Source organism: Vulpes lagopus, chromosome 16 (genome assembly GCF_018345385.1).
Source record: "Vulpes lagopus strain Blue_001 chromosome 16, ASM1834538v1, whole genome shotgun sequence".
NCBI lineage: Eukaryota > Metazoa > Chordata > Mammalia > Carnivora > Canidae > Vulpes > Vulpes lagopus.
The window spans coordinates 53,139,442-53,166,265 of record NC_054839.1 but is presented as its reverse complement, the minus strand read 5'-3'; the positions used below and the strand labels follow the sequence as shown (position 1 = coordinate 53,166,265).

At 35.3% G+C, this 26,824-nt stretch overlaps 1 protein-coding gene across 4 annotated transcripts in view; it reads right to left on the bottom strand.

Annotated features, from left to right (window-relative positions):
• Nucleotides 1-26,824, bottom strand: part of DGKH (diacylglycerol kinase eta) — a 188,276-nt gene that overhangs the window by 34,159 nt on the left and 127,293 nt on the right. For all 4 annotated transcript variants that reach the window (XM_041730914.1, XM_041730917.1, XM_041730916.1 and 1 more), the window contains exons 14-21: nt 21,174-21,259; nt 14,939-15,038; nt 12,621-12,894; nt 11,603-11,725; nt 7,812-7,943; nt 1,722-1,839; nt 604-714; nt 365-461 (exon numbers count right to left, since the gene is read on the bottom strand). In XM_041730914.1, the coding sequence (XP_041586848.1) occupies nt 365-461; nt 604-714; nt 1,722-1,839; nt 7,812-7,943; nt 11,603-11,725; nt 12,621-12,894; nt 14,939-15,038; nt 21,174-21,259 (1,041 nt within the window). The remainder of the gene's footprint in view (nt 1-364; nt 462-603; nt 715-1,721; nt 1,840-7,811; nt 7,944-11,602; nt 11,726-12,620; nt 12,895-14,938; nt 15,039-21,173; nt 21,260-26,824) is intronic.

The window sequence follows — 26,824 nt, the reverse complement described above, 5'->3', positions numbered from 1 at the left end:
AGAATTTGTAAACTTTAATGAGAGAATCTGAGAATTCATTCCTAATGCTCTCCTATAAATGTCCTCCCATAACTCTACCTTCTGATAGAGCACCATGATACCACAGAACCATCCAAATTTCTGGAGCTAATGATACTGCTAATGAAGTGTGTTGTTCATATCCAATGTCTATGCCATCATTTATATAAAGTTGATAATTTACCATAAAAAGTTGATAATTACCATTGAGTGTTCAAACATTTAAAGAGGCATTGAGGCTCTACAAATTAGCTCTACATACAAAAAAATTATTTTTCTAAGTAAGATCATCTGAAATAAAAAAAAAAAGATCATCGGAAATATCTTGACTTCGAGATGAACTTACCTCAAGTTGAACCCTCTGTTCTAAGTTCTTATACGATCTCTGTAATAACTCCCGGGTTCCAAGGACTCCATACCACATCAAATTTTTAGTTCGGCTCCTGAAATAAATATTGTCAGACAGTTCAATCAATAGCTATTATTGATTTACTCTTTAAAGGCAGAGCGAGCAAAAGAGCTAATAAATGAAATTAAAGTGAAATTACCTTCATGTAATAACATTATTACTATTACCAAAATTACCTGCATTTTTCAGGATGCTCTTCTCTCTTATTATTAAATTCTAATGAAATTTTTGCATCTAATCCAATCCCAAAGTAATTGTTCATGACACATTTTTCTGAATATCCATCTCTGTGATAATAAAGAAAAGTATATAAAAGTCAACTTCATATTCATAACAACAATTACTATTTGCACACAAAATGGCACTTAAAAGCATTTAAGCTTCTATGCCTTATAGATGAGATAAAATTTATTCCTGTTCATATGCCATGCGCACAAGCCCAGTACATATATGTCATTTTTGGTACATATGATATAAAGGGATAGTCAGTAAGGCAAAGCGGAGACAGAGTCATGGTAATGCTTTTCTATTAATTGTAATAAAACCTCAGTCCTACTTCCTACATAAGCCCCTCACTACACACACAAATGGGAAGGCCTTACAGTCAGGTGCCAATGCTCTTTTTCTGATCACTAGAAAGTCTTCTTCACTTGTACTCTTATCAATGGATAAATATTTATTGCGCAGAAAATGACTAGGTCCAGTCCACTCCTCTGGGTGCTTTGGAAAGTACAAAGAAGTTAAAAATATGGTACTGTCTCTGAGGAGTGTCATCAGAGAAATGAGATACGAGATATAACAAAAGCAAAATTAAATATGTAAGTAAGAGTTCATATGGAACTGCCAAAAAAAAACCCTGTAGTTTTAAGAAGGGAAGAAATCAATGTGGGCCAGAAGCTTCCTGAAATAAATAAACCTAGAAACTGGATGGGGAAAGATGAGAGATTTGGCAAGCCTGAGAAGAAAGGGGGAAAATGGAAGAGCAAAAGTATGGCTATGAAGGTGCCGATGAATACAGCATTCCAGGGGAGAGTGAACACAGCTATGCCTCATTTTGCCAGAGGGTTGTTATCACACACAATGGGCTGGACAGGGCCTAGCTCAGGAACAGATCCTGAAAACCACTGGGTTTCAAGTGCACCAATGTACTCATCATTACCAACTTTTGGAATTTTCTGATGACGCCTTTTGTATGGGGAACCATATTTCTTGTAAGGCATTGACAATGTTACCATTAGTATAAAGTAGAAACTAGAAAAGCCAAAACAAGGTATTTAGAAAAGTATTTTCTTACACTGAATCTGGGTCTGGGTCAATAAATGGCGTTGCACCAAAAGGATCAATATTTGCTAGCAACATTTTGTTGATAATAGAACTCCCAGCAATCGAGGCAGCGAGTCCTGCTCTTAAACCTGGCCAGAAAAATAAATACACAGAGGATCACATGTTAAGAAAAAAGAGAAAGAGCCAGTGCATTGTTTTCAGCCCCAATCTCAGACACTTTTCCCCAAAGCATGGTTTTCAGTGTCTGCTCTTTCCATTAGTCAAAACTAAGAACTATGTCATTGGTAGTTACAAGAGTTTTGATGCTTCTTAGGATCTATATGTTGTTATAAAAAATGCAGCAGATTAAGACCCAAATAAGAGTCTATTTGTGACAGTTTCTCATTTACCATTCTGATGATTCTATAACTTAAACAAGTAAATATTACTTCCTTTTTTAAGCAAATAAGGTGGTAAGTCTGTAAGGAATTTATAATAAAGCCTGATTACCAAGAATGTCATGGAGTTACCACTTCTAAACTCTTGAAGCATAGATAATAACAATTAAAAATATTAACAGAAAAAAACAACAAAAAACAAACAAACAAAAAAACCCACAAAATATTAACAGAAGGGTGTCTGAGTAGCTCAGTTGGTTAAGCATCTGACTTTCATTCAGGTCATGATCTCAAGGTCCTGGGATCCAGCCCTACATTGGGCTCCCTGCTCAGCGGGGAGTTTGCTTGCCACTCTCCCTTTTTCTCTGGTCTCCCTCTCATGCTCTCTCTGTCTCTCTCTTAAATAATAAACAAAATCTTTGGAAAAAAATTTAATGGGTATACTAGGTGAAAACTCAGTGTTGGTATCAAGAATAACTATGAAAATATTAAACACAGGCATTTATGAATTTTAGAATACAATATTGAACATAAAAAATGAAGCATTTATCTTACCTCTAAAAATGTAAAACTTCAAATTTATTTCAACAACTAGTTAGCTTTCTACTAAGTAGTTACAATATTCAAAGTTAATTAATTTTATGATCTACCCAACCGATTATTGAGGCTAGAAGCATTAAACTCTGGAAAGAAGACAAAGTAATAGGGGCCTAAGGGAACAAACAAAAAAAGGAAAGAGTGAAGAAAAATGTGTCATGGAATTGAGAAACACTAGGAAATTAGGAAAAAAGTCCTTCTTGAGCAAACATTCCTTTCCTCAACTGTGTGCTCTTCTTAGAAGATTATTATTTATTATTTTAGCTACAAAGTTTAGCTGGGTATCAAGTCATCAAGATGAATTTTATTCCTTCATTTAGTTTCATAGTGTTGAATAGGCTATGGCATACTTAGTTATGCCAGTTTCTTTTATGTCTGAATAAGTAAACAAAACAGCTCTTTTTAATGGCTAACAAAACCACCATTCTGGGGACACCTGGGTCGCTCAGCGGTTGAGCATGTCTGTCTTTGGCTCAGGGCATGATCCCGGGGTCCTGGGATCGAGTCCTGTATCAGGGTCCCTGCAGGAAGCCTGCTTCTCCCTCTGCCTATGTCTCTGCCTCTCTGTGTGTCTCTCATGAATAAATAAATAAAATCTTAAAAAAACAAAAACAAAACACACAAAACAACCATTCTGGTGAGAATAAAAAGAACAGTTTGCAGAAGTGAAGAATCAGACTCCAGCTGCCCTATGGAAAAGTAAACAATTTTATGTTTTAAAGCTTTTATTTTCATTTATTTTAGAAAGAGAGAGAGCACATGGGGAAGGGGCAGGGGAGAGGGAGAAAGAGTCCCAAGGAGACTCTGCACTAGGCATGGAGCCTATCCTGGGGCTCGATCCCATGACCCTGAGATCACGCCCTGAACCAAAACCAAGAGTTGGATGCCTGACTGCTCCACCCAGGTCTCCCAAAAGTATATTTTCTAAAATGTTTTAAGGTTAGCCACATTCACAGCTTTAACCCAAGAAGGTCAACCCACTATTCCAGGTTTAAATAGAGATATAACCCCTAGACATGGAGTACTCCAGACCTGTTCTAGATTTATCCTTTATTATTTTAGTATTTCATTAAGATACAATTCACATACCATAAGATTCACCTTTTAAGTGAGTGTATAATTCAGTTGTTTGTAGCATATACACAAAGTGTGCAATGATCACTATCACCTAATTTAGGACATTTTTTTTTATTAGCCCCAAAAGAAATCCCATTCCCGTTAGTAATCATTTTCCTTTCCCTCCATTCCCCACATCCCCAGACCCTGGAAACCACCAACCTACTTTCTTTCTTTACAGATATGACTACTCTGTACATTTCATATAAATCTAATCACATAATATGTGGCTTTTTTCTCAAGCTTCTTTCACTTGGCATAACATGTTCAGAGGTAATCATGTTGTAGCAGTTATCGGCACTTTGCTCTTTTTAATGGCTAAATAATAGTCCACTGTATGGATATTGCACATTTTGTTTTTCCATTCATCAACTGGTGATTATTTGGGTTGTTTCTTCTATTTTGCTATTATGAATGTGGCTATAAAGTCATGTACAAGGTTTTGTGTAGACATATATTTTTAATTCTCATGGATCTATAAACTAGCAGTTGGTTTTTGGGTTATATGCTAACCCTGTGTTTAATTCTTTGAGAAACTGCCAAATTTCTTCAAAGTGGCTATACCATTTTATATTCTGATCAGCAATGTATGAAAGTTGCAATTTTTCCATGCCCTTGACAATATTTGTTATTATCTGTCTTTTTTTGATCATAGCCATTCCAGTAAGGTAAAGTGGTATCTCATTGTGGTTTTGATTTGCATTACTCTGATGACGAATGATGGTGAGCATCTTTTCCTGTGCTTATTGGCCATTTGTATATCTTTCTGGAGAAGTGTCTACTCAGATCCTTTGCCCATTTTTAAACTGAGGTATTCGTCTTTTCATTGTTGAATTTTAAGAGTTCTTTATATATTCTGAATACTAGTTCCTTATCAGGTAACTATTTACAACTATTTTCTCCTGTCCTGTGCATTGTCTTTTTCTTTCTTTTCTTTTCTTTTCTTCTTTCTTTCTTTCTTTCTTTCTTTCTTTCTTTCTTTCCTTCTTTCTTTCTTTCTTTCTCTCTCTCTCTCTCTCTCTCTCTCTCTCTCTCTCTCTTTCATTTTGATTTTTGAGAACAAAAGTTTTTGTTTTTTTGTATGTTTAGACTAGAGAGAACATGTAGGGGGGGAGGGCCCATCTATGGAGCCCAATGCAAGGCTCCATCTCACAACCCTAAGATCATGACCTAAGCCAAAATCAAGAGTTGGACATTCAACTGAGCCACCTAGGCACCCCAAAACAGGCACCAAAAACAAAGTTTTACAGAAAGCCACAACAATCCACAATTTGCAAAAAACTAAATGTATTTTGGATGATGGCAGATTAAAAGCTCATCAGACCAACTACCTCACCTCACTTTGAGGGCAAATAGAAAAGCTAAGCAAAATGTAAAATGAATTCATTTAAAGATCATTAAAGAGGTAGACCAATGACAGGAGCTTACCAGCCAACTATTAGAAAAGGAAAATGACTTAGGTGAGCCCGGGACTTTTGAGGTAGGGTTTTTTGTTTTGTTTTTTAACTTTTTCTTTATTTTACTGTGAAAACTTCAGAACACTTAACATGAGATCTACCCTCTTAACAAATTTTTTAAGTGTACAAGGCAGTATGTTAACTATGGGAACAATGTTGGACAACAGATCTTTAGAACTTATTCCCCTTCCTTAACTGAAAATTTATGCATGTTGACTAGCAATTCCCCATTTCCTCCTCCCTCCAGATGCTGGAAACCACCATTCCACTCTATGATTTTATGAATTTGACTATTTTAGATACGTCATATAAGCAAAATCACCTAGCACTTGTTCTTTTGCAACTGGATTATTTCTCTTATCATAATGTCCTCCAGGTTCATCCACGTTATGATAAATTGCAGATTTTTTTTAAAGCTGAATAATATTCCATTGTATGTATATACCATATTTTCCTTATCCATTCATCCCTCAATGGACATTTAGGACATTTAGGTTGTTAACATGTCTTGGCTATTGTGAATAATGCTGCAGTAAACATGGGAGTGGGAGTGCTAGTATCTCTTCAAAATTCTGATTTCAATTCTTTCGATAAATACCCAGAGTGGGACTGCAGGATGATACAGTAGTCCTAGTTTTAGTTTTGAGGAACCTCTGTACTGTTTTCCATGGCAGATACACCATTTTGCATTCCTACCAGCAGTATACAAGGTTTCCAATTTCTCACATCCTCCCCAACACTTGTCTTTTGATTTTTTTTTATAATAATCATCCTGAGTGGTGTAAAGTGACAGCTCATTATAGTTTTTAATTGGTATTTCCTTGATGATTAGTGACATTGAACACTTTTAACTAGTTTGGTGTCAGGGTAATATTGGCCTCATAAGTGAGGTGGGGAGTGTTCCTTCCTCTTCTAGTTTTTGGGAGAATTTCTGAAGCATTAATGCTAATTCTTCTTTAAACAACTGGCAGAATTCATTAGTGAAGCAAATTGGAACTGGCCTTTTCTTTGTACAGAGTTTTGTTATAGGTCTAGTTGGATTTTCTATTCTTGAATCAGTTTCAGTAGTTTACATGTTTCTAGGAGTTAGTCCATTTCGTTGAAGTCATCTAATTTGTTGGCATGTAATATTTGATAGTTTCCCCTTATAATCCCTTCTCTATCTGTAAGGTGGTTAGTGATGTCTGTCTTCTTTCATTCCTGATTTCAGTAATTCAAATCTTCTCTTCTATTTTCTCAGTCACTCTAGCTAAAGGCTTGTCAATTTGTTAAACTATCCACAGAACCAACTTTTGGTTTCATTGATTTACTGTATTGTTTTCTATTCTCTATGTCATTTATTTCTGATTGCTTTGGGTATATTTGCTCTTCTTTTTCCAGCTTATTAAGGTGGAGAACTAGGTTTTGAGATCTTTCTACCTGTTTAATATAGGCATTTACAACTATAGATTTCGCTCCAAGCACTTCCTTAGCTGCATCAAGTAAGTTCCAGTATGGTGTATCTTTGTTTTCATTCATACCAAAGGATTTAGAAATTCTCTTGTGATTTTTTTTTGACCCACATATTTCCAAATTATTTGTATACTTCCAAAATTTTCTTTTGCTATGGATTTCTAAATTCATTCCATTGTGGTCATATTCCTTTGTATAATTTCAATCCTTTTAAATTTACTGAGAATTATTTTATGGCCTAATATATGACCTGTCCTGGAAAACATTACATGTGCATTAGACAAGAATGTATATTCTGCTGTTGTGAGGTGGAATGATCTATAGACACCTGTTAGGTCTACTTGTTTTATATGTTTTTCAAATTTTTTATTTCCTTGTTGATTTTTGTCTAGTTGTTCTACCCACTATTGAAAGAGCAATAATAAAGTCTCCAACTATTATTATTGAATTGTGATTTACCTTTAAAAAGAGCTTGTAGAACAAACTGGTTTTCAGGGTATAATCTGGGATTCAATCTACTCTGGAATAGATCTGGAGAGTTTTCACTAAGTCAAACAACTGGTGCTTAAGGAGACATCTGAGACATCTATATTTTCCTCTTTCCCTGCTGCACATGTTCTTTGTACTTCCACTAGTACTAACCAAATCCCAAGGGCAACTCATCTCAGCAGAGCTGGAACAGATGCCTCAGATGTTCCAAAATGAAGCAATGTTACTGTCCAAAAAATGAAAGACTTGTGGCTTTCAACTAAGAGAAAAGCTGTGGAGACACTTAACAGGCAGTGAAATAGAGGATCAGTTTTAACCCTGGGTGCTTAATAAATGCAGATTCCTGGGCTGCATCCTATTCTCAGAGCAGGCCCCCAAAACATGTATTTGAGTGCTTCCTAGACAATTCTTACACACACACACACACACACACACACACACACACACACAGAAGTCTAAAGCTGAGGAGTCTGGTTGATAAGAGTGATAAGTACATTCTCCCGAAGGGATATTTATCTCTAAGAACATATTTCTATAGTTCATGGAAATGAGTACTTAATTCGTGTTCACAGAAATACTTACAAATACACCATGTTTCAGAATCTATACTACCTGGGCAGATTATTCTGGTGTTGAGCACAGGGAGGTTTTCTTTGCCGGCTGCCACAGCTGGACCAGGGCCAGAGTCAGTCTGGAAACGAGTTGTCCGGCCATCTGGAGACCGAGGGGCAGGTGCAGTTTTAACTGTTGGCAAAATGTCCCAATTATAAAAAAAAAAAGTAATGATAAAGTTATAAAAATAAGCAAGCCCTCATAAATTCAGGACACAAAATAATTTAATACACATTTAGGTCAATTAACAGAACTGAAAATATTATGTTGTGTTTATTTTTTTTTTTTACCATTGTTTTCACTTCGTTGAGATTTACTGTATGGAGGGATTTGGCCACAGGTAGATGTCCTGATAACTCATTTCAAACAGACGGAGATCAGTAGAAAATACAGGCCTAGCATAATTAAAGGTCAGTAATACTCCCAATTTGAATGTGGCTAACCCACATTCAAGGATAAAAAGAAATGTTGAAGCCTGATGATTTTTTAACTTGGCATGTATGTGTTATAATGTATACCGCCAATGCAATCCTTTTGTCATAAATGTTGGATGAATGATCGAATTTAATTAATGTAATTCCCAGAGCTAATATGTGAAACATTGTCTTCCATACATGAAAGGAAAAGTTTTTTTTTTTTTCTGAATGAAGCCAATGTTTCCTGCACTTCTCAATTAATTATATATTCAAAACAAAGATTTGCCCAAAACAGTTCTATCATATTCTTATAAATGTTCAGTACATTTAAAAAATTATTCCAAAACAAAATTACTTTCAAAGCAAACAACAAAAAAAGAGATTTAATTTTGTCTAAACTAGGGCAATTTAATGGAGAGCAAATAGTATCTTTAACTAATTTAGGAACTATTGGCAGGTGTTTAAAAAAAAGTATTCCTCAAACTCAATTTAAAAATACTCAAAAATTTAATTATCTTTACTCTCCCTAAGACTAATTACAGACTAATCTTATTAATCTTACACTCTCTTCTCTCTCTTCAAAACAGTCCAGTTGCACTAAATAAAAGCAGCAGAACAGCCATTTTTTTTTTTTTGGACAGATGGGAGACCTGGGGCTAATTTCTAATAAAAACAACTTTTGATATTCATCTCTGATAAAAACCAGAGAGCATCCTAGTGACTAAGATTGATGTAACATTGTAGGTAACTAAATTAATGTTTCATGGTTCTTTTTTAAACATAACATCTCATTGATCATATTAATATACTGTATTGTACATCTCAGGCATATGAATTATTGCATAATTTAATAATATTACGAATGCTCTTCAAAAAGTAATGATTATTTAATACAGAAGTACTTCTATTGCTACTGATTCCCACTAAATTGGATTACTAGCTAGAAAATAAGATCAAATATTGCAACATTAAGGTATCAAATGTTGTAACACGTGTAAATTTATGTCTATTTCAAGATCAATATTTATAGCTGCATACCTTTCTTTTTTAGTTTTCTTTGCAGACTACAATGGAAGTGTTCAGTTCATGAAAATATACTAAGATGGATGGTAGCTGGTTGGAAAACCATTAGCAATGAGCACTAGAAAACCAATCCTCCAAAGAGATCATTCCTTATCTTAAGGGAAATTATTAAGCAGCATACTGTAAGAATGCCATTGTCAGCTCTACTAAGTCAGCTTTATTAATGAAGGCATACAAGTCCTACTTATTAAACTCTAGATAAAGTAAATTTGAGATGATATAATCAAGCTTCGAAAGATTTTGACGGGATGCAATGATAGTTCCAAATTGAAAAGATAAAAATTCATAAGGATGAGCATGTATGACTCTAATCAGGTTTAAAAAGTCACTCGCACAAAATAGGAGACCAGGTTTATATAGTATTACAGTACAATACTTCATGCCAAGAAGAAATCCTGGGTAGCCCTTATAACATAAAAAAAATGTGCAGAAAGAGTAGTGTATGGCTATCAATTTGTTATACACTACAGAAATATTTGGAGGATTGTGTTCAAAATGGGGGATCATATTGACCAATTGAATGCAACCAGAAAAACTAAAAAGTTTGAAATCAAGTTAAAAATTGGTAAAAGAATTTAGGAGATAATGTGAAAAAGATAGAAGGTGTGGGAAGAGGATATGATGCCATGAAAGCTGTTTTCAGAATCATTTAAGGGCTGTCATGTGGCAGATTTATCTTCAATACTGTGAAGAGATATATGAAATTGCTTTGAAGCTACCCATAAAGCACCAAATGTCAGCAGTTGTTACTGTTAACATTATCATACATGAAACATTATCAATTAGTGTGCTGATGGGTAGAAATTTAAGGAAGAAAATATAAAGCCAAATATAAAGAAAAGCTTTCTAACAAATAAAAGCTGATCTTAAGAATGGGATGTATTGAAAGTGAGTGGTGGGGTGCCTGGCTGGCTCAGTCCGTAGAGCTTGCGACTCTTGATCCTGGGGTCATGGGTTCGAGCTCCACGTTGGATGTAGAGATTACTTAAAAAAGAAAAATAAAATATTTAAAACAAACCGAAAAAAAGAAAGTGAGTAGTCCAAAGGCTCAATGCCCATCTGTCAAGACAATTATCAAGTATGTCTGTACTGGATTATATGCTGCAACAGGGACCTTTAAGGTCTATGAGGTGTAAGGTTAGAGAGCTAGGTTGTGTGCAGGAAAAGGCACATATGAAGCCTAAAAGGGCTCAGGGTTTAGAATATGCATGTATTGGTTGTATGCCAGACAGGTGAGGTCTATAAGGTCTACTTCCAAAGTTTCTAAGAGTTTTACAGACAGTAAGGAGTACTCTTTCAAAGCTAATGTAATTATAGCAGCAGCAGTGGAGGGAGTAGTTAATAATAGTGAGAAAGACAGCAAACACTCCTTCACAGCACTACGCACCACACACTATTCTAGGTGCTCCACATACATCAACTTCTCTAACCTTCACAACCAGTGGGCACGTCATTATCACTATTTTACAAACGACGAAACTACAGAGAAATTAAGCAATCTGCCCAATTGCATTTGTAACGAAAGTAAAGGAAAAGCTTAATGATTGCTGTTCTGATTTAACAGTGTTGACTTTTCACTAGGACTATGCAATTATTTTCATATTATCTTCTCGGCCTCATTAATATTTTAATTTCTGCTTTGCTCTATTCTAGTCAATTAATAAGTATTCCCTTATACCATGTGCAATATTAAAAGTATAAATTTATCTTCAAACTTAAAAGGTAGAGGCATAATTAATCTTCTTCAAGTGACTACATGTTAATTTCCTGGCAAAAATAATTTCAGTAGAGACAGGGCTGTAATTAGATGTCCAGTGATATTGTAGATTAATTTAGCAATTAAGAATTAGCAAACTGTCCAGGCTGATCAATGGGATCCCAGGGACTGGGACTGCTAAAATTATTTAAGTGGCAAATTTTGTGCATGTGCAACCTGCAGCTTTCACGTAATTCTCAAAGGCCCTGTGGGCTAAAAACAGGTTAAAATCTGTTGATTTAGGTGTTTCTTCCTTTTTCCTCAGGAAAGTTAAGATATTTAGCCATTTTGGTACCATAATCCTTAGTTTATTATGACAATCTCCAGGTTATAAGATAAAAAGGGATGAGAGTGTACTTGACAATCACCAAAATTTTACCTTTATAATTTTAGTATTCATGAATATCTAAGCTTTAACTTCTGAAAATCCTTGTTAAAAATAAAAATACAAAGCTTATTTCAAACCAATAAGCCTTTTGAAAACTAAAAGCAGAATGGGATTCTATTTAATTGTGAAATAATTATAGTTTTCTTACCAGTTAATGACTCTTTTGCATCATCATCTTTAGATTCTTCTTTAGATTCATCTGTTTCTGTACTATCGTTATCAAATGACTGGTTAACTGGTTCACAGGGATGAACGGTCTGGTCATCCATAACTTTAAGTAGTAAGTAGGGAAATATGTTTGCACAAGTAAAAATAAAATCCATAAATATTAATATATGCTTAAAAAGTAAAATGAAACATAAAGCAAAAGAAATTCCATATTCACAAATAAACACTAATAAATCCAACTATAAGTTACAACCTGTAGTATTTTCAAATATTAGTTTTTTATATTAAAGTTAACTTGAGCCCACTACTAAAATTCTAAGAGAAGTATATACAATATATTAATACAAAAAATTAAAATATAGGCAGAATCTTTATAGGCTCTTTTTTTTATGATTGTATTTATTTATTCATGAGAGACACAGAGCGAGAGAGAGAGAGAGAGAGAGAGAGAGAGGAAGAGACACAGGCAGAAGCAGGCTCCATGTAGGAAACCCAACGCGGGACTCAATCCCAGGTCTTCAGGATCCCACCCTGGGCTGAAGGCGGCACTAAACTGCTGGGCCACCCGGCAGCTTAGCAGTTTAGTGCCGCCTTCAGCCCAGGGCATGATACTGGAGTCCTGGGATCGAGTCCCATGTCAGGCTCCCTGCTTGGGGCCTGCTTCTCCTTCTGCCTGTGTCTCTCATAAATAAATAAATAAAATCTTAAAAAAAAAAAGATTCCAATTAGGTGAAAGATATTTAAAATTTTTTAATTATTAAAGTAATTTTCAATGTTTCCAGTGTATTTTTATCCTTGAGATGTTAGTTTCTATATCATTACTGTACTGATCCCACTAAAACAAGAAATAGTATAAATTTCATTCTAATGGTTTCATCTTCTGTCCTGCTTAAAAATTGTGTGTGTGTGTGTGCACAGTCTGACCAACATGGAAATTCCATTGTGCTTACAATATAGGGATGATGCTAACTTCAAAAGCTAATTTTGTTCATGTGTACCTTTGCCGGCTTCTTCAATGACTTGCCTCACTGCTTTCTTTAAACTGTTTGCCCGCAACATTATTTCCTTTGGTTTGACAGCTTTCTGGGACGGAGGTTTCGCAGGGTCATCCACGAGTTGTTCTTTGCTTTCACACAAGGATTCTTCACTGGAAGATTCCACGGTATCTTCTTCTACAATGACAGAGCGGATGCCTGGGACAGCAGGGGTGGCCTGGGAATCTGTGTGCAAGGCTTGAAGCAGTTGTTCAAGCTTTTCATTTAGGACTGAACACTATGAAAACAAAAATACGGTAATGAATTTTCATTTGGTGGAAATGGAAAAGGACAATTTGAGTGAATCAGTTCTGATTTTAGAGGAAAGATGCCTATATTAATATTTACCAATTAATTGGCTATCCATTATACATGACACAGCTTATAGATGAAATAATTTATCATTTAAAAACAAGAGCACAATTATGTAAATTTTTAGGTGTGCTTCTGGAATATCCCAACTCTACCGTCTTTGTATCAGTAGTTTTCCTTATAAGAAAATCTCTATCATCATTATACAGGTATTTTTCCTTGAAAAGAACAAACATTTCACTACAAAGTGACACATTTCACAAAAAAATTATGTTATCTTACAAAACACTGTGTAAGCTTTTTTTTTTTTTTTTAATTAATTTTTATTGGTGTTCAATTTACCAACATACAGAAAAACACCCAGTGCTCATCCCGTCAAGTGTCCACCTCAGTGCCCGTCACCCATTCCCCTCCAACACCCGCCCTCCTCCCCCCTTCCACCACACCTAGTTCGTTTCCCCAAGTTAGGAGTCTTTATGTTCTGTCTCCCTTCCTGATATTTCCCAACATTTCTTCTCCCTTCCTTTATATTCCCTTTCACTATTATTTATATTCCCCAAATGAATGAGAACATACACTGTTTGTCCTTCTCTGATTGTGTGTAAGCTTTTTTTAAAGTGATTGATGAATGGTACCATTTTGATCATCACAAACTGCAGGTCTGGCTGAGTCTTGGTAAGCTCTCCTTCAAAGCTTTGCTTGTGAAAAGGGTGAAAGGTGCCTATGGGATTACTGGCTCAAAAAAAAAAAAAAAAAAAAGAGCAAAAAGGAAAACGCACAAGGATAAAGAAGAAAAAGAAGATGGAGAAAGCAAAAACCAGCACTCTGCCCTTGTTTCTGTCTGCTTCTCTCGAGTGACGAAGGGTAAAGAAACACGAAGGCCTGAAGATGTTGCTACAACTCTCCTAATATAGCTTTTCTCACCACATAGATTCCTGTCCTTTCCTTCTCCATTTATTTGTCTTTGATGTCATGCTAAGACAAGGCTACGGCAGAAACTGTTAAGAGAAAAAAATATGGAGGCACCTGGATGGCTCAGCGGTTGAGCATCTGTCTTTGACTCAGGTCATGATCCCGGAGTCCTGGGATCGAGTCCCACATCAGGCTCCCCGCAGGGAGCCACCTTCTCCCTCTGCTTATTTGTCTGCCTCTCTTTCTCGTGTCTCTCATGAATAAATAAATAAAATCTTTCAAAAAGAGAGAGAAAAAAAATACAGCCAGAGAGGTATTCTATTTTCTGAAGCTCTCCATTGAATAGAAAAACAAGAAAGAGGCTGAAAATATCAAATGTTATGCTTCTTTCTATTTCCTTTTCCTTTCACTCCATGGAATTACCATCTACAGCATAAATCTGGAGATCATTCCTTTGCAAGCCCAAGAAAGCCAAACCTTTTGTAAGAATGCCCGGCCTTGAACATATGAAAGCAAAGAGAGTAGCTTTTAAGCTTCTTACTTTAGCCTCAGAAAGCTTATAAAGGGGGGAAAAAATCTATAAAGAAAAAGGCAAAGCAAGAAAAAGAACCCACAAAGAGGCCAAGGACCATAATGTCTGGGGATTCCAAGGAACCATGCTAAGAGTGAGCCTGATGATCAGTTGGCCTAGAATCAGAAAGCCATCCCTCTCCACACTGGAATACCACCTGCCCAGCATTATCCCCTCTGTGACCCCACTGTGGGGCATTTCTCCTTGGGGAGAAATCTGTGGGGCGATGCCAATCTGTGGGGCAAAGGGAGCTGAGTTACAAAATTCAGGATGTCGGATGGTCTTCAGCAATGCAGGTTCCCCACATATTCAAGGGTAACCATAAAATAGAATATGTTTTCATCCCTCAAATATGATTGAAAAGTAGTTTTTCTCTTGATTTAAGATGTTTTGGCAAGAAAGCCACTTAATCAATTTAGCTGTGAAACACAGTTCAATGTTAATGTTGTCAGCAAAAAACTTTCATGCCCTGAGGTGACCCGCTTACTTTATTGGCCATGGCATCGGCTGCAACGGTGTTTTCCAACGTTTTTTCATATGACTTCTCTACTTTAGCAACAAAGTCCTTTACAGTTTCACATAGTATCCTTTAAGGAAAAGAAATTGTGCAATTCAGTAAACCCTGTAGGTGGATTCAGTTTGATGTACAAACATATTTAACAACACGCACAAACAGGTAAATTGCCAAAGCACAGGGACCGTTTGTGTATAAAACCCATACTTCTATCTGCTGTGTAACACATACTAGATAAGCTCAAGACATACTGAGTGATAAGTGGAAATGCACACGAATAAAGTGTATACATTGTAGTAAGGTCATAACAAGCCTTTCTCAAATATTTAAATTAAATTATTGAGAAGAGTATTTATAGATCTCATTTTAATAAATTAGCATTATCCCCAGCACCTTACATATTTTCATAATAGAACTTGCGATGTTAAAAAAAAAAAAAGAGGATTAATTTGTCACTTAATGTTGTTACTGTCGTCACTCTCCTATTCATGATCTGTTATCTCAAAAGTATATTGTTCCTGAAGAAGAGATTGTGTAACCAACCTGGCACTTGAATTGAGTTATATTCTCCTTAAATCCATTTGTTTTTTTCCCTTAAGATAACCAGCAGTCACATGCAAGACTAATTTAATTTAGAGCTTGTTAGTGTCAACAATATACGGTTTACTTGTTTGTCGCTTTTAATTACATTCAATTTCTTTGCAATAGAAGTAGATTAAAAGAAAAAAATAATATGAAACCTTAACACTAACTAAAATATGTCTTTCAAAAGTCTTTGGGACTGGTGCTGGATTAAAAACAACCCAACAGAACAGTATGTGACTAGCTTTTTGTAGCAAGAACTAATAGTGATTCTGAAAACAAAATCAGACTATTTTAAAATAATAATATTTCCCTTTATTATGGATATAGATTGAAAAATTTGAAGGGAAAAAAAGCAGGCTCTGGCAATTATTTTTTTCTATTACACTCAACAATTTTCTCTGGTATGTGAGTGACATAACGATTATGTTTCCAGATATTTTAAGTATCATGACATCAAGCCATTCCATGGATATAGTACACCCACACCCACTCCAAACCTTCACATTTATCATCTCAAAAAGAATTGAATTATTCCTAATAATTTTTGTTTTCTTTGTTTTTTGGCTACCATTTCTAGCTTTTACTTGGACAAAAAGTAATATTTCCTAACCTTACATCTCTTTGTTGGCTTTTTAAATTCACATATATTCAGAGACTCTAGCTTACTATTAGAGATGCATTCATGTGCTTCACATCAATTTTGGTCTTCTTTGTTCATGTACAGTACTTTTATGGAACATTTTGGAATGTTAAGGCAGGCTGTCATGAAATTCCTTCTATGAACCTTACTGAAAGTTTCTCCAAGATGTCCCATCCCTAAGGAGAGGAGACACTGACAGTTCTCCCTCTTTATTTAACTCCGAAATAGAGGTTTTCATTGCTGTTATTACAACTGTCTTGATTTATCAAGACAGTTTTATTTATTTATTTTCTCCTGTTAAATGTGTGAAATTGCATATGTCATAACATTACCATAGCCACTTTTGCTGGTATTTTGCTAACTCTTAGGGACAGAGCCTGTTGGTCCATCAGCCTACGAATGAAAGTGGCAACAATAGGGTCACGTTGGAGATGGAGGCTGAAGGAAGAGAGTATGACTGTGTTAGAAAATACTTGTCAAGTAAGTGGTGGTCTATCTTAGGATCCAATAAGTTTCATATTCCAGAGGCATAAAATATTTATACTTGTAATAAAAATTAACTTGCTATTACACCTAAATAATGAATGTAGAATTCTTAAAACTGAAATAAAATGGACACCTAAACATGGCATGATTCAAAATCATACCACCTGTGAACCGGCAAATTGGAGAAAAACAATTTTAAGATGTATTTGCCATAGTAACAGGAAAGACATTCTCCACATGATACAGTTTTCTATTTTGATGCATAAAGATTTCTGGAAAACGTGCAAAAATCAAATAAGTGAGAGTGGAATGTGGATTTTAAAGAACTATAGAACTATAGTTCTAGAACTATAAAATTATATCTTAAATCATTGTTAGTCATAATTTTGACAAGATAATTTCCAAGCATTTTAATTCTTTTAGTTTTGTTCTCTTCCTTCCAAGTTGAGCACAAATATGCAGTTGCTATTGCACCAAATAGTCAGTTGAAGCTAACAACAGTCCATATTTAGCATGCTGGATGATTTCCACTATCATCACAACTATATTATTCATGAGATCTATACTTTTTATTACCAGTGTCAGTATCATCATTTATCATTTTACCACTTATTTTTTTAATAGGGATAAATGACATTATATTATGCAAACACTACAGAAAGAAAAATATGGCAATGATGCCCAAACAGATGCACATATTGGCAGGCAGGGGTCATCCTCTGAGAATCTGAAAAATTAATTTTCCATCTTTTGTAAAAAAGTTCCAATCAGAAATTAAAGATGATTTACAAGTATCAGTGCATAATCTATAAAAACCCTTAGCTATCTCTGTGTTCCGAGGAAAGATTCTAACAACTGTGTATCTTACCTCATCTATTCAATGACAGAGGTTGCCTAAATTATCTCTAAATAGATACCAGATCTGAAATTCTGTGGTTCTATGGCAATAGTTCCAACCTTATTATTTTTTCTGGCTAATGATCCCATTTTTTTTTCTTTTCTTTTCTTTTCTTTTCTTTTCTTTTCTTTTCTTTTCTTTTCTTTTCTTTTTTTGATCCCATTTTCTAAGAAGTTTTATCTACAGAGAAAATTGGATTATTATTTTTATTATTTTTTTATTAATAAATGACACCCATAATTGCTAATTAATCCTTCTGATTCTCTGAAGGTAACCCATGTTACCATACCAAACTGACAAAATTTCAAAATCAAAGAAATCTTAACATTTTGTTGGTTAACCCATAGTAACTACATTAGTTAACCTACACGCTAGCTATGTTAATGGATTATAGCTTTTCCATCAGTATTTTCAGCATTTTAAAAATAGTTCAAACAGCTTGGGCTCCTGGGAATTACCATTTCATAAAACAAATATAAATATGCACAATATTGTTAAAACATCCTGCCTTAATATTGTATCATTTAACAAGTAGATGGCATTAACAAAGGAAGGGAATTCCATGTTATCTAGGTGGTGGTTACAAGAACGTGTATGTGAACATATGTACGTTTATTCCTCTTTCTCATCACTAAATTATACCCTTATGATTTGGGCACTTTACTGTGTATATGTCATACCTTGATAACAACAAAAAAAAAATTTTTAAGAAGGGAAAACTATTATAGACTTTATAAGTCTTAAAGGGACATACAACCCAAATGCAATATGTGAATCTTGTTTGGATTTTGATTTGAACAACTCAACTATTTAAAAATAACTTTGAAATAATTAGGGGAAATGGTATATGGGTTGAGTAATATATATGCTCTTAGAGAAGTATGACTAATTTTATTAGACTTTTTAATAAGATTATTAGGTATATACAGTGAAAGCAGAATAAAATAATTTCTGGGATTTGCTTAGAGATTGTAGCAAAGGAAAGTGGGAGTAGATGACAAAATTTTGATAAATACTGAAGCCATATGATGGGTATGGTGGGAAACCATTATACCAGTCTCTCTACTTTTATGTTTGTTTGACGATGTTCATAACAAAAATTAAATTTAAAATATATCACTGATAAAAATTTACTACATTTTGTCCTTTCTTTTCTCTCTTGAACCTCTTTATGGAAAATCCTGTAAAATTTTAATCCGGGGTTATAAAGGCAGGTTGCTGGGCAGCCTGGGAGCACAGATGAATGACAAGAGGGGGCCAGGGTTGGAACAAAATCTGTTTAGAGGCAAATGAGCTAGTCAGAGAGAAATCCAAAGCTAAAGCTAATAGTAGAGCCTAGACAAAGAGCCAGCCCTAGGTCAAAGAAAAAATTTGAATGTAATTGATTAAAACATGAGATGACGATACTATAATTTAATATAGCACTCTGTAGTTTACAAGCTCTATATTTATTTCATTACTCAACTTAATTCTCCCAACAGTTCATGACGGAGACAGGACAGGCACTCTTTCCATTCTTATGCTTGATAAAACAGACATAGGCCACAAAGCTACCAAATGGTCAAATCTCAGCTAGGACCTTAGATTTACTTCTACTTGGTCCAACCCTGTGATTTACAGTGGTTTTCAAGCTGTTTCCCAGAAATACTTCAAAGATTCTGCAAATACTTCATTCAGATTTCATTTAGAAATATAAAATATAATTTTTTACATGTTCAGTCATTGGAGATCTTAGACAAATAATATGCTAGCTTCAACATTAGAATTCATTTTTTTGTGCAAATCTTAGACTATATTTGATACAGTTTCCAGTTATTCCTATGTTTTATTTCAGTTACATGGTAATAAGGAAATTGTCTTCAATAGTCAAAATAAGATACAGAAATAACTAGAAACTGGATCAAATACAAAATTATAACTGTCATCTATAATCTTATTGTTTAATTTTTCTCATAAATGATTAATAATTTAATCCTGTCCAATTTATTAATGATAAAAATAGAATTTTAATTTTTTAAATATTGGAATTCTATGTAAGATTTTATTTAACAAAAGACAATGTTATAATAAATCATGTCTCAATTAAAAATATGTAAGATGTATAGAAGGCACTAATTAAACACATCAAACACATGAAGGCTAAAATTAATGAATGCTAACTATGAAAGATGGCCATCTAAACTATGAAATGTGGCCAGATAAAATATTTACTTGAGTGCATCAAAGAATAATCGTTTTATAACTTGTTATACTTTTTCAAAGTTTCTATTTCAGCTTTCCATCCTTTCTAGCTATATCTTCTAAATGTCCTATTGAAAAAAAAAAGCATTTGGTTCATAGACCAAGGGTGGCAAATGCAAATGTCTTCCTCATAGAAATAACTTAAGAAGCACTTAAGGAATGACTTTAGTATATAAATTTGTCCCAAGAGGGGGAAGACAATAGGGAGTGCTGAGGCCTCGGGCAAACATGACATATCTACATTTCACCATAAGGCAATCCACTTCATCAGAAAACGCCCAACCAAATGACAGCGACAGAAATCCAGCAGCAAACACAAGAGTCTGCAGCCCACCTCTCTGCACAACCAGTGTGCTCTCCTGCCTTAAGCTGTTCAACTCCTCTTCTATCACTCAGCCCTGTTTCCTATTCCTGGGGTTTATGGCATCCACAGTAAGTGTCACTACATTTATACTGTCACACACAAATTTGTTTGAAATGATTTAGCTTATCTTCCCTTGATCCTGTGCAAAGGAAGTATATAACATACACTAAAGTTGGTGTATTTTGCCTCCACCAATTCCCTAATCCCTCACTCTCCTTCTTCTTCTTTTTCTCCTCTCTCTGTGTAACAGTAGTATTTCCTAGCCCAGCCAAAATCCTAAAGCATACCTTTGGCTTATCGGTTGAAAATTTCAGTGGGTTTCACCCTTTTCTCTAGTTGACTTTCTTGATTTCAGGACATCAGTATAGGATGCTTCAAAACTGAATTCTAAATTCCAGGCAGGCAGCATTTGGGATAATAAAATCAAGTAGCTCTGGCTCCATGTACAGAATCAACTTAACTAAAATCTGATAACTTTGAATTAAAATATAATTATGTAATTTAAACATGCTGATAAATGTCATTTTGAAAAATCTCTTCAATATCTTCCCTTTCCTGATGTAAACAGTTCCTAAAGAGTAGTGTTTATGGAAATAATAAACTGTAGTGAAATGTGTTTTCCATAGTATATTTAATCATCAATGCTTCTTTCTTATTTTTTATTTTATTTATTTAATTTTTTAATGGAAATTCTATTTAGTTTACATATGAGTGTTCTTTAAATACGAGCTTGGGCTAATTAAACTCTAAACACTTACCACACCATTCTGATAAAAAAATGTTTCAGCCTAGGCAGCCAAAAAAATCCCTCTAAATATATACTCTACTGCAAATAAGACGGTAAAGTGATTTTTTAAAAAACCAAATGCAAGTTTAGTATATCTAATTCTGTAAGCTACTTCATAGGTTTTTTTGGGGAAAAAATTACAAAGTGACATAAATGGTAGGAATGAGCGTTTTCACCATACAACTATTTCATGGCTTCATCACTCACTTGGCAGATGATATGATCACTGCATGTTCATCAGAATTGAGGATTTTTGTAAGATGAGCTGCAACTGAGTCCTCATAAATTGTCATCTGAAAATATAAAAAACCTACACTGTATTATCGTTGCTGACATTCATACAGCTCAGTTACTATTTCTTCCAAAATGGGACCACTCAGGACACACATGACACAAGGCAATGACTATAATGAAATATATAAAAGAGTCATCATATGAAATAAATACTTCCTTTCAGTATAAGGCTTTTAGTTTCTGAAATTCCTTAATCTGAATTAAGTAGTCTTAAAAAAAATCCATAAAATCCATTAAATTAAAAAAATGTTGATTAGCTGAATACATAAAGAACTCCTCCGAGTCGGCACAAAAAAGCAAGCACCAGATGACCCGATGAAAAATGGGCAAAAGACTAGAAGCTTAAAGAGGAAGGTATACCAATGGTCCACAACCGATGAAAGGTAATCAACCTCATCGAGCATCAGGCAAACACAAACTAAAACCACCATGCGGTTCCACTGTATCTGCCAGCAGAGCTAAAATGAAAACAGAAGCAGCAACCACACCTGGAAAGTGCCAAGTATTGGCATGGTTGTGGAGCAAGAGAACTCTCAGTCACTGTTGGTGGGAGAGCAGGAGTTGATACAAACACTCCAGAAAACTGCTGGGTGTCTATCAAAGCTGAACATGTGCATATACCATAGGACCCAGCAATTCAATTTCTACATATGTATATGCCCCAAAGAAATGTGATGTGCATTCAGCAAAAGACACGTGATAGAAAACATTCACACAACATTCATTCGATAGTAGCATGGATAACAGATTGTAGCACATCTGGGCAATGGGATACCAGGGGGCAATGAGAATGCGTGATTTACAGCTCTGCTGCAATATGGGTGAACGTTAGACATCATGTTGAATGGAAAGATTCAGAGAAGGGCTGCTTACAAAATGATTCATTTTATAAACACAGAAACAGACAAAAATAATCTATGCTTTTAGAAGCCAGGAGAGAAGTTCTTGGGGTGGGAGATGGGGGTGATGAATGGAAGGGGTGCTGGTGATGTTGCCTTGCCTCGTGATCTGGGTTCATTTAGCTTGTGGAAACTTACCAATGGTACATTTATGATCTGTGCACTTTCCTGTATGTATAGTTCAATAAAAAGTTTTTTAGAATGCTGAGTGCACTGTCATACAACCATGTACATAAACATATCTCTCGGGCATAATCAAAATGCTCAGGGAGCCCTATATCCCCCTTTCTATTTGACTCAAAATTTAACATTCTATTGAAAGAACATACCTTCCCAATAAATAAAAATGTGCACAATATTTAAATAGCTTCAATTGAGAACCTTCCATACAAATTTTTGCCTCAAATATACACCACCTCATATGGTTCAAAAATTCCCAGTGTAGGGCAGCCTGGGTGGCTCGGCGGTTTAGCGCTGCCTTCAGCCCAGGGCGTGATCCTGGAGACCCGGGATCGAGTCCCACATCGGGCTCCCTGCATGGAGCCTGCTTCTCCCTCTGCTTGTGTCTCTGCCTCTCTCTCTCTCTCTCTCTCATGAATAAATAAATAAAATCTTTTAAAAAAAATTCCCAGTGTAAATCACATGCTGTGTTCCAGCTGGTCTCCTATGCTCTTCTGCTCTACTCAAATATCCTTCCATTGCTTCTTCCATCAGTACCAGTCTACTTAGACTTAAAGGAAGATCCAATTACCCCCTCCCTCCGCAAAGCCTTCCTGACTAGCGTCTTCCCAAACAGATCTCATTCCCGATTTCCATTCAATTCCACCAGTGGCTAATCAGTATGTTACTCTTTTGAATTTCCACCTTACTTTTTTGACAGGCAGAAAGATGGTAGGGGAGGAGCCTCAAAGCCTCACACAATATTGTGTTCACTGGCAAATCCACTTCACTCATCTTCCAGTCTAAGCATTAAAAGCTGCAACTTGATAGTCAAGATCAGAAAAATGAAAATACGACATTTTAAAAAGCAATGAGGAGAAATATTTTTCAAAAAAGATTAGTTTTAATTTCTTTTCCCTACAGGACAGATAATCATAAAGCCTAAGAACGTAAGGGAAATATTTTAAACTCTCATTAATTCCATTTGAATGGACATGTAAAAACCCAAGCGTTTGTCTGTCAAAAATAATCAAAGGCAAAAAAGACAACCACTTCCAGGGGAAAACGAAACAACCTCTCTGTCCAAAGATAAAATTATTGATGTCACTTATTAACCTACTGTGTAGTCACTTAGAGTCAGGAAGTTAAGGTTATAATAATTATTATTTTTATTCTATATCAGGCACTGTGATTAAGTATTCTGTATGTATTTATCCCATTAATTGTCCTGTTTTACAGCCAAGGAGCTTCAGGCTCTGTTGAGTTGAGCAATTTGCCCAAGACCTATAGCTAATGGAGAAAAAACCAACTATGGGACCATGTCCATGGCTTACCTACCATATTGCCCACCCCCCTCCAAGCAAGCCTTGGTCTTTATTTAACGGCATTTACTGAACATAAATTTTGTCATTTCTTAAGTGTATTGTAACAGCATAGTTGGGATCTCTATATCTCTCCTACTCTTTTCAAACCATTCTCCACTTCATGACACAGTGATTTTTTTCTAAAGCACAAATCTGATCATGCTACATTTCTCCTTAACACGTTTGAGGGGATTAGTCAAAACTCTTCAGCTAACATGCAAGACCTTCCAGGGGCACCTGGGTGACTCAATCTGTTGGACGTCTGCCTTCAGCTCAGGTCAAGGTCCTGGAGTCCTGGGATTGAGCCCAGTGTTGGGATCCCTGCTCAGAGGGGAGTCTGCTTCTCCCTGTCCCTCTGCCCCTCCCCTCACTTGTGTTTTCTCTCTCGTTCACTCACTCAGTCTCTCTCTCTCTCTCAAATAAATAAATAAAATATTTTTTAAAAAAACATGCAAGACCTTCCATAATTCCCCGGATTCTCCATGATCCAAACCCTCCTTCCTTCCTCTGTCATGTCTTTTGATGCTCTTCCCTTGCACAACATGCTCTAACTCAATGGTATCACTTGCAGTGCCCCAAATGTACCAAGGTCCTTACTATCAGGTTCTACGTCATGCTCTTTTTCAACTGGCTAATTCCCACTTCTCTTCTTTTGTGCTGAAAATCCAGTATAGGTACAACCTCCTCTGTAGACACTTCCCTGAACTTGCCAGACTAAGAATCCTCTCTTATGTGCAACCATTATACCCTGAAAATAACTTAAACATAGCTAATCCTTTATTGTCTGTCCCTCCCACTGGAACCGAGATTCTCCAACTTTCTGGCCTCACAGCATCTTTAAACGTCTGAACGATTTTGTCACAATACCCCTAGGCCAAGAGGAATCCCTAACAGTAGGTAAATACAAACAACTTAATAAGTTCTTATGTCCTAATAACTTACTAGCCATTTGAAAAAACAGTAAGTATAATTTAAAAGAAACAACAGTATCTCATTGCTTTCTTAAACAACTAGCTGTGAGCCTGGGGGCACTGTATACACCTTAAGCCTTGAAATCAGATTGGACAGTAACAACCTCATTTCCTACTCAACACTAATTTGTGTGGTGTTTGCTTTTTATCACAGTGACTACTAAAAACCTAAGCTTCACAAAAATATGCTGTCATCAGAAGAAAAGGAGTGCAACCTAATGTTTAAACTGTCCAGTACTTCAAGCTAGTAGTCTGTATGGTGTCTGACAGATGTTGAGTATTACAATTAAATTTTCTTTGAAATTTAAAACTATCTCACGGGAGCCCTCTGAGCTCACCGCAGTGCCCTGAGGCCACCATGGTGCACACAGTTTGGGAACTACCATTTCTAAACTAACTGAAGCAATAGGGCAAGTCTTCTATGTCCACTCCCAGATACCCACGGGCATTTAATATTGTTAAATTAATGAAAAAATAAAGTTATAATATCTTACCATGCTGTTACAAAGCAGTGAAGAAACAGAACTGGGGGAGAGAAGCTTTCAATAAGAGTAAATTTAAAAACAAATTAATAGGAAGAATTTCATTTCCAGAGAGTTAAGGAAACTCTCTCCTGTTTTAGGGGAGTCGGTGGAGATACAGCAGCTCACACCTTCTTTTTGATGACTTATCATTAATAAATAAGCATCTATTGACTAGTGTGATTGGGGTATGATACAAAACAGATTAAAACTATGACTCCTGAAAAAAAAAAAAAAAAACTATGACTCCTGTATCAAAAAAGGTTTTAATCCAATTGGAAAGCAATAAGAATCTGGTTTCTAAGAAATAGATGAAGCCAGAGGGCTTTGATGCCAAGATGACCATAGTTCCAAAAGTGTTTGGTATTTAGATCAAAAATTAACAATAAGAATTTTTTTTATTAACTGTCCACTTTGTGCCAGTCACGACACCAGATGACAAAACAATGGTGAATGAATAACACATTGCCTGGTCTTGACAGTACAACAGCACCAAGATAATGGAAGGTGACAATGGAAGGGGGCTTTGGAACTCGTGAGGAAGGAAGTGGTATGAGGGCATAGGGGATGAGGGATGGCTTCTTAGAGCAAGTGATACCTGAGGTGAGGATAGACATGAACTGAGCCTAATGTCACTGGGGGGATACATACTCATTCACAAAGGGGTAGAGGAGAAAAGAACATGATGGCAAGGGGACTTCACGTTAAATGTAAATAATATGTTTTCCAACATGGAGTATTAACAGAATCATTGTTATTGAAGGAAATCATGGAATTGTTGTTTTTGCTATGTTTAAAAATACAACAGCAAACAGAATTACTTAATTATGGCCATAAGGAATTAATCAATAAAACTGTCACAATTCTTTAAGCTCTGCAATTCTACGATGCCAGCGGAATGCTGAGTTAATAAGATAATTAGGAAGTTCAACCACATTTGTGCCCTTTTTAGGAAAACTGGAAAAATAATAATTTCACAATCATGCATAAAGGAATTTAAAATGAATACTTAAAAAAATATAAGCTGGGAAATTAGGTTAAGCCCAAGAAGGAAGGTTCAGCTTGCTTTTATTACAGTTTTAAGGGAAAAAAGTCACATGGTGACTAGTCGGGGGTGATATAGAACACTCATTTAACTTTAATCTTAAGGCATGCTATCCTTTTGTTATGAAATATTTTAATAAAAAAACAAAATAAGTTTCAATTAAAACCTTTTTAGACTAAAAAAAGATTTTTTCCATGTAGTTAGCAACCATATCGCATATTTAGCAACTATATATATGTAATAAAAATAAACTGTGACCTTTATTTTATGTGCTAGGAAATAGACAACTCTAAATAGAACAAAATAATTTTTCCTTTTGTCCCTTTGGGGATAAAATTAATAAGATTACAAAAATACTAAAGAAAAAAGACTGGTTTCTATAAAAACACGATCATTTTATAGTTAGATAAAATAATACTCTAAAAATGCTGCTGAAAATAAAATAGTAAACATATTAATCTTTAATGGTAATTATCTTTGAGTGTCAGGGCTATAAGTAAGGTTATTTTTTCATATATTTTTGTCTTTCTGTATTTTTTAGAGGCAATTTTTGCTACCTTTAGATCAGAAAAAGGTGTTAAATTACAACTAGCTCCTTTAAGGAA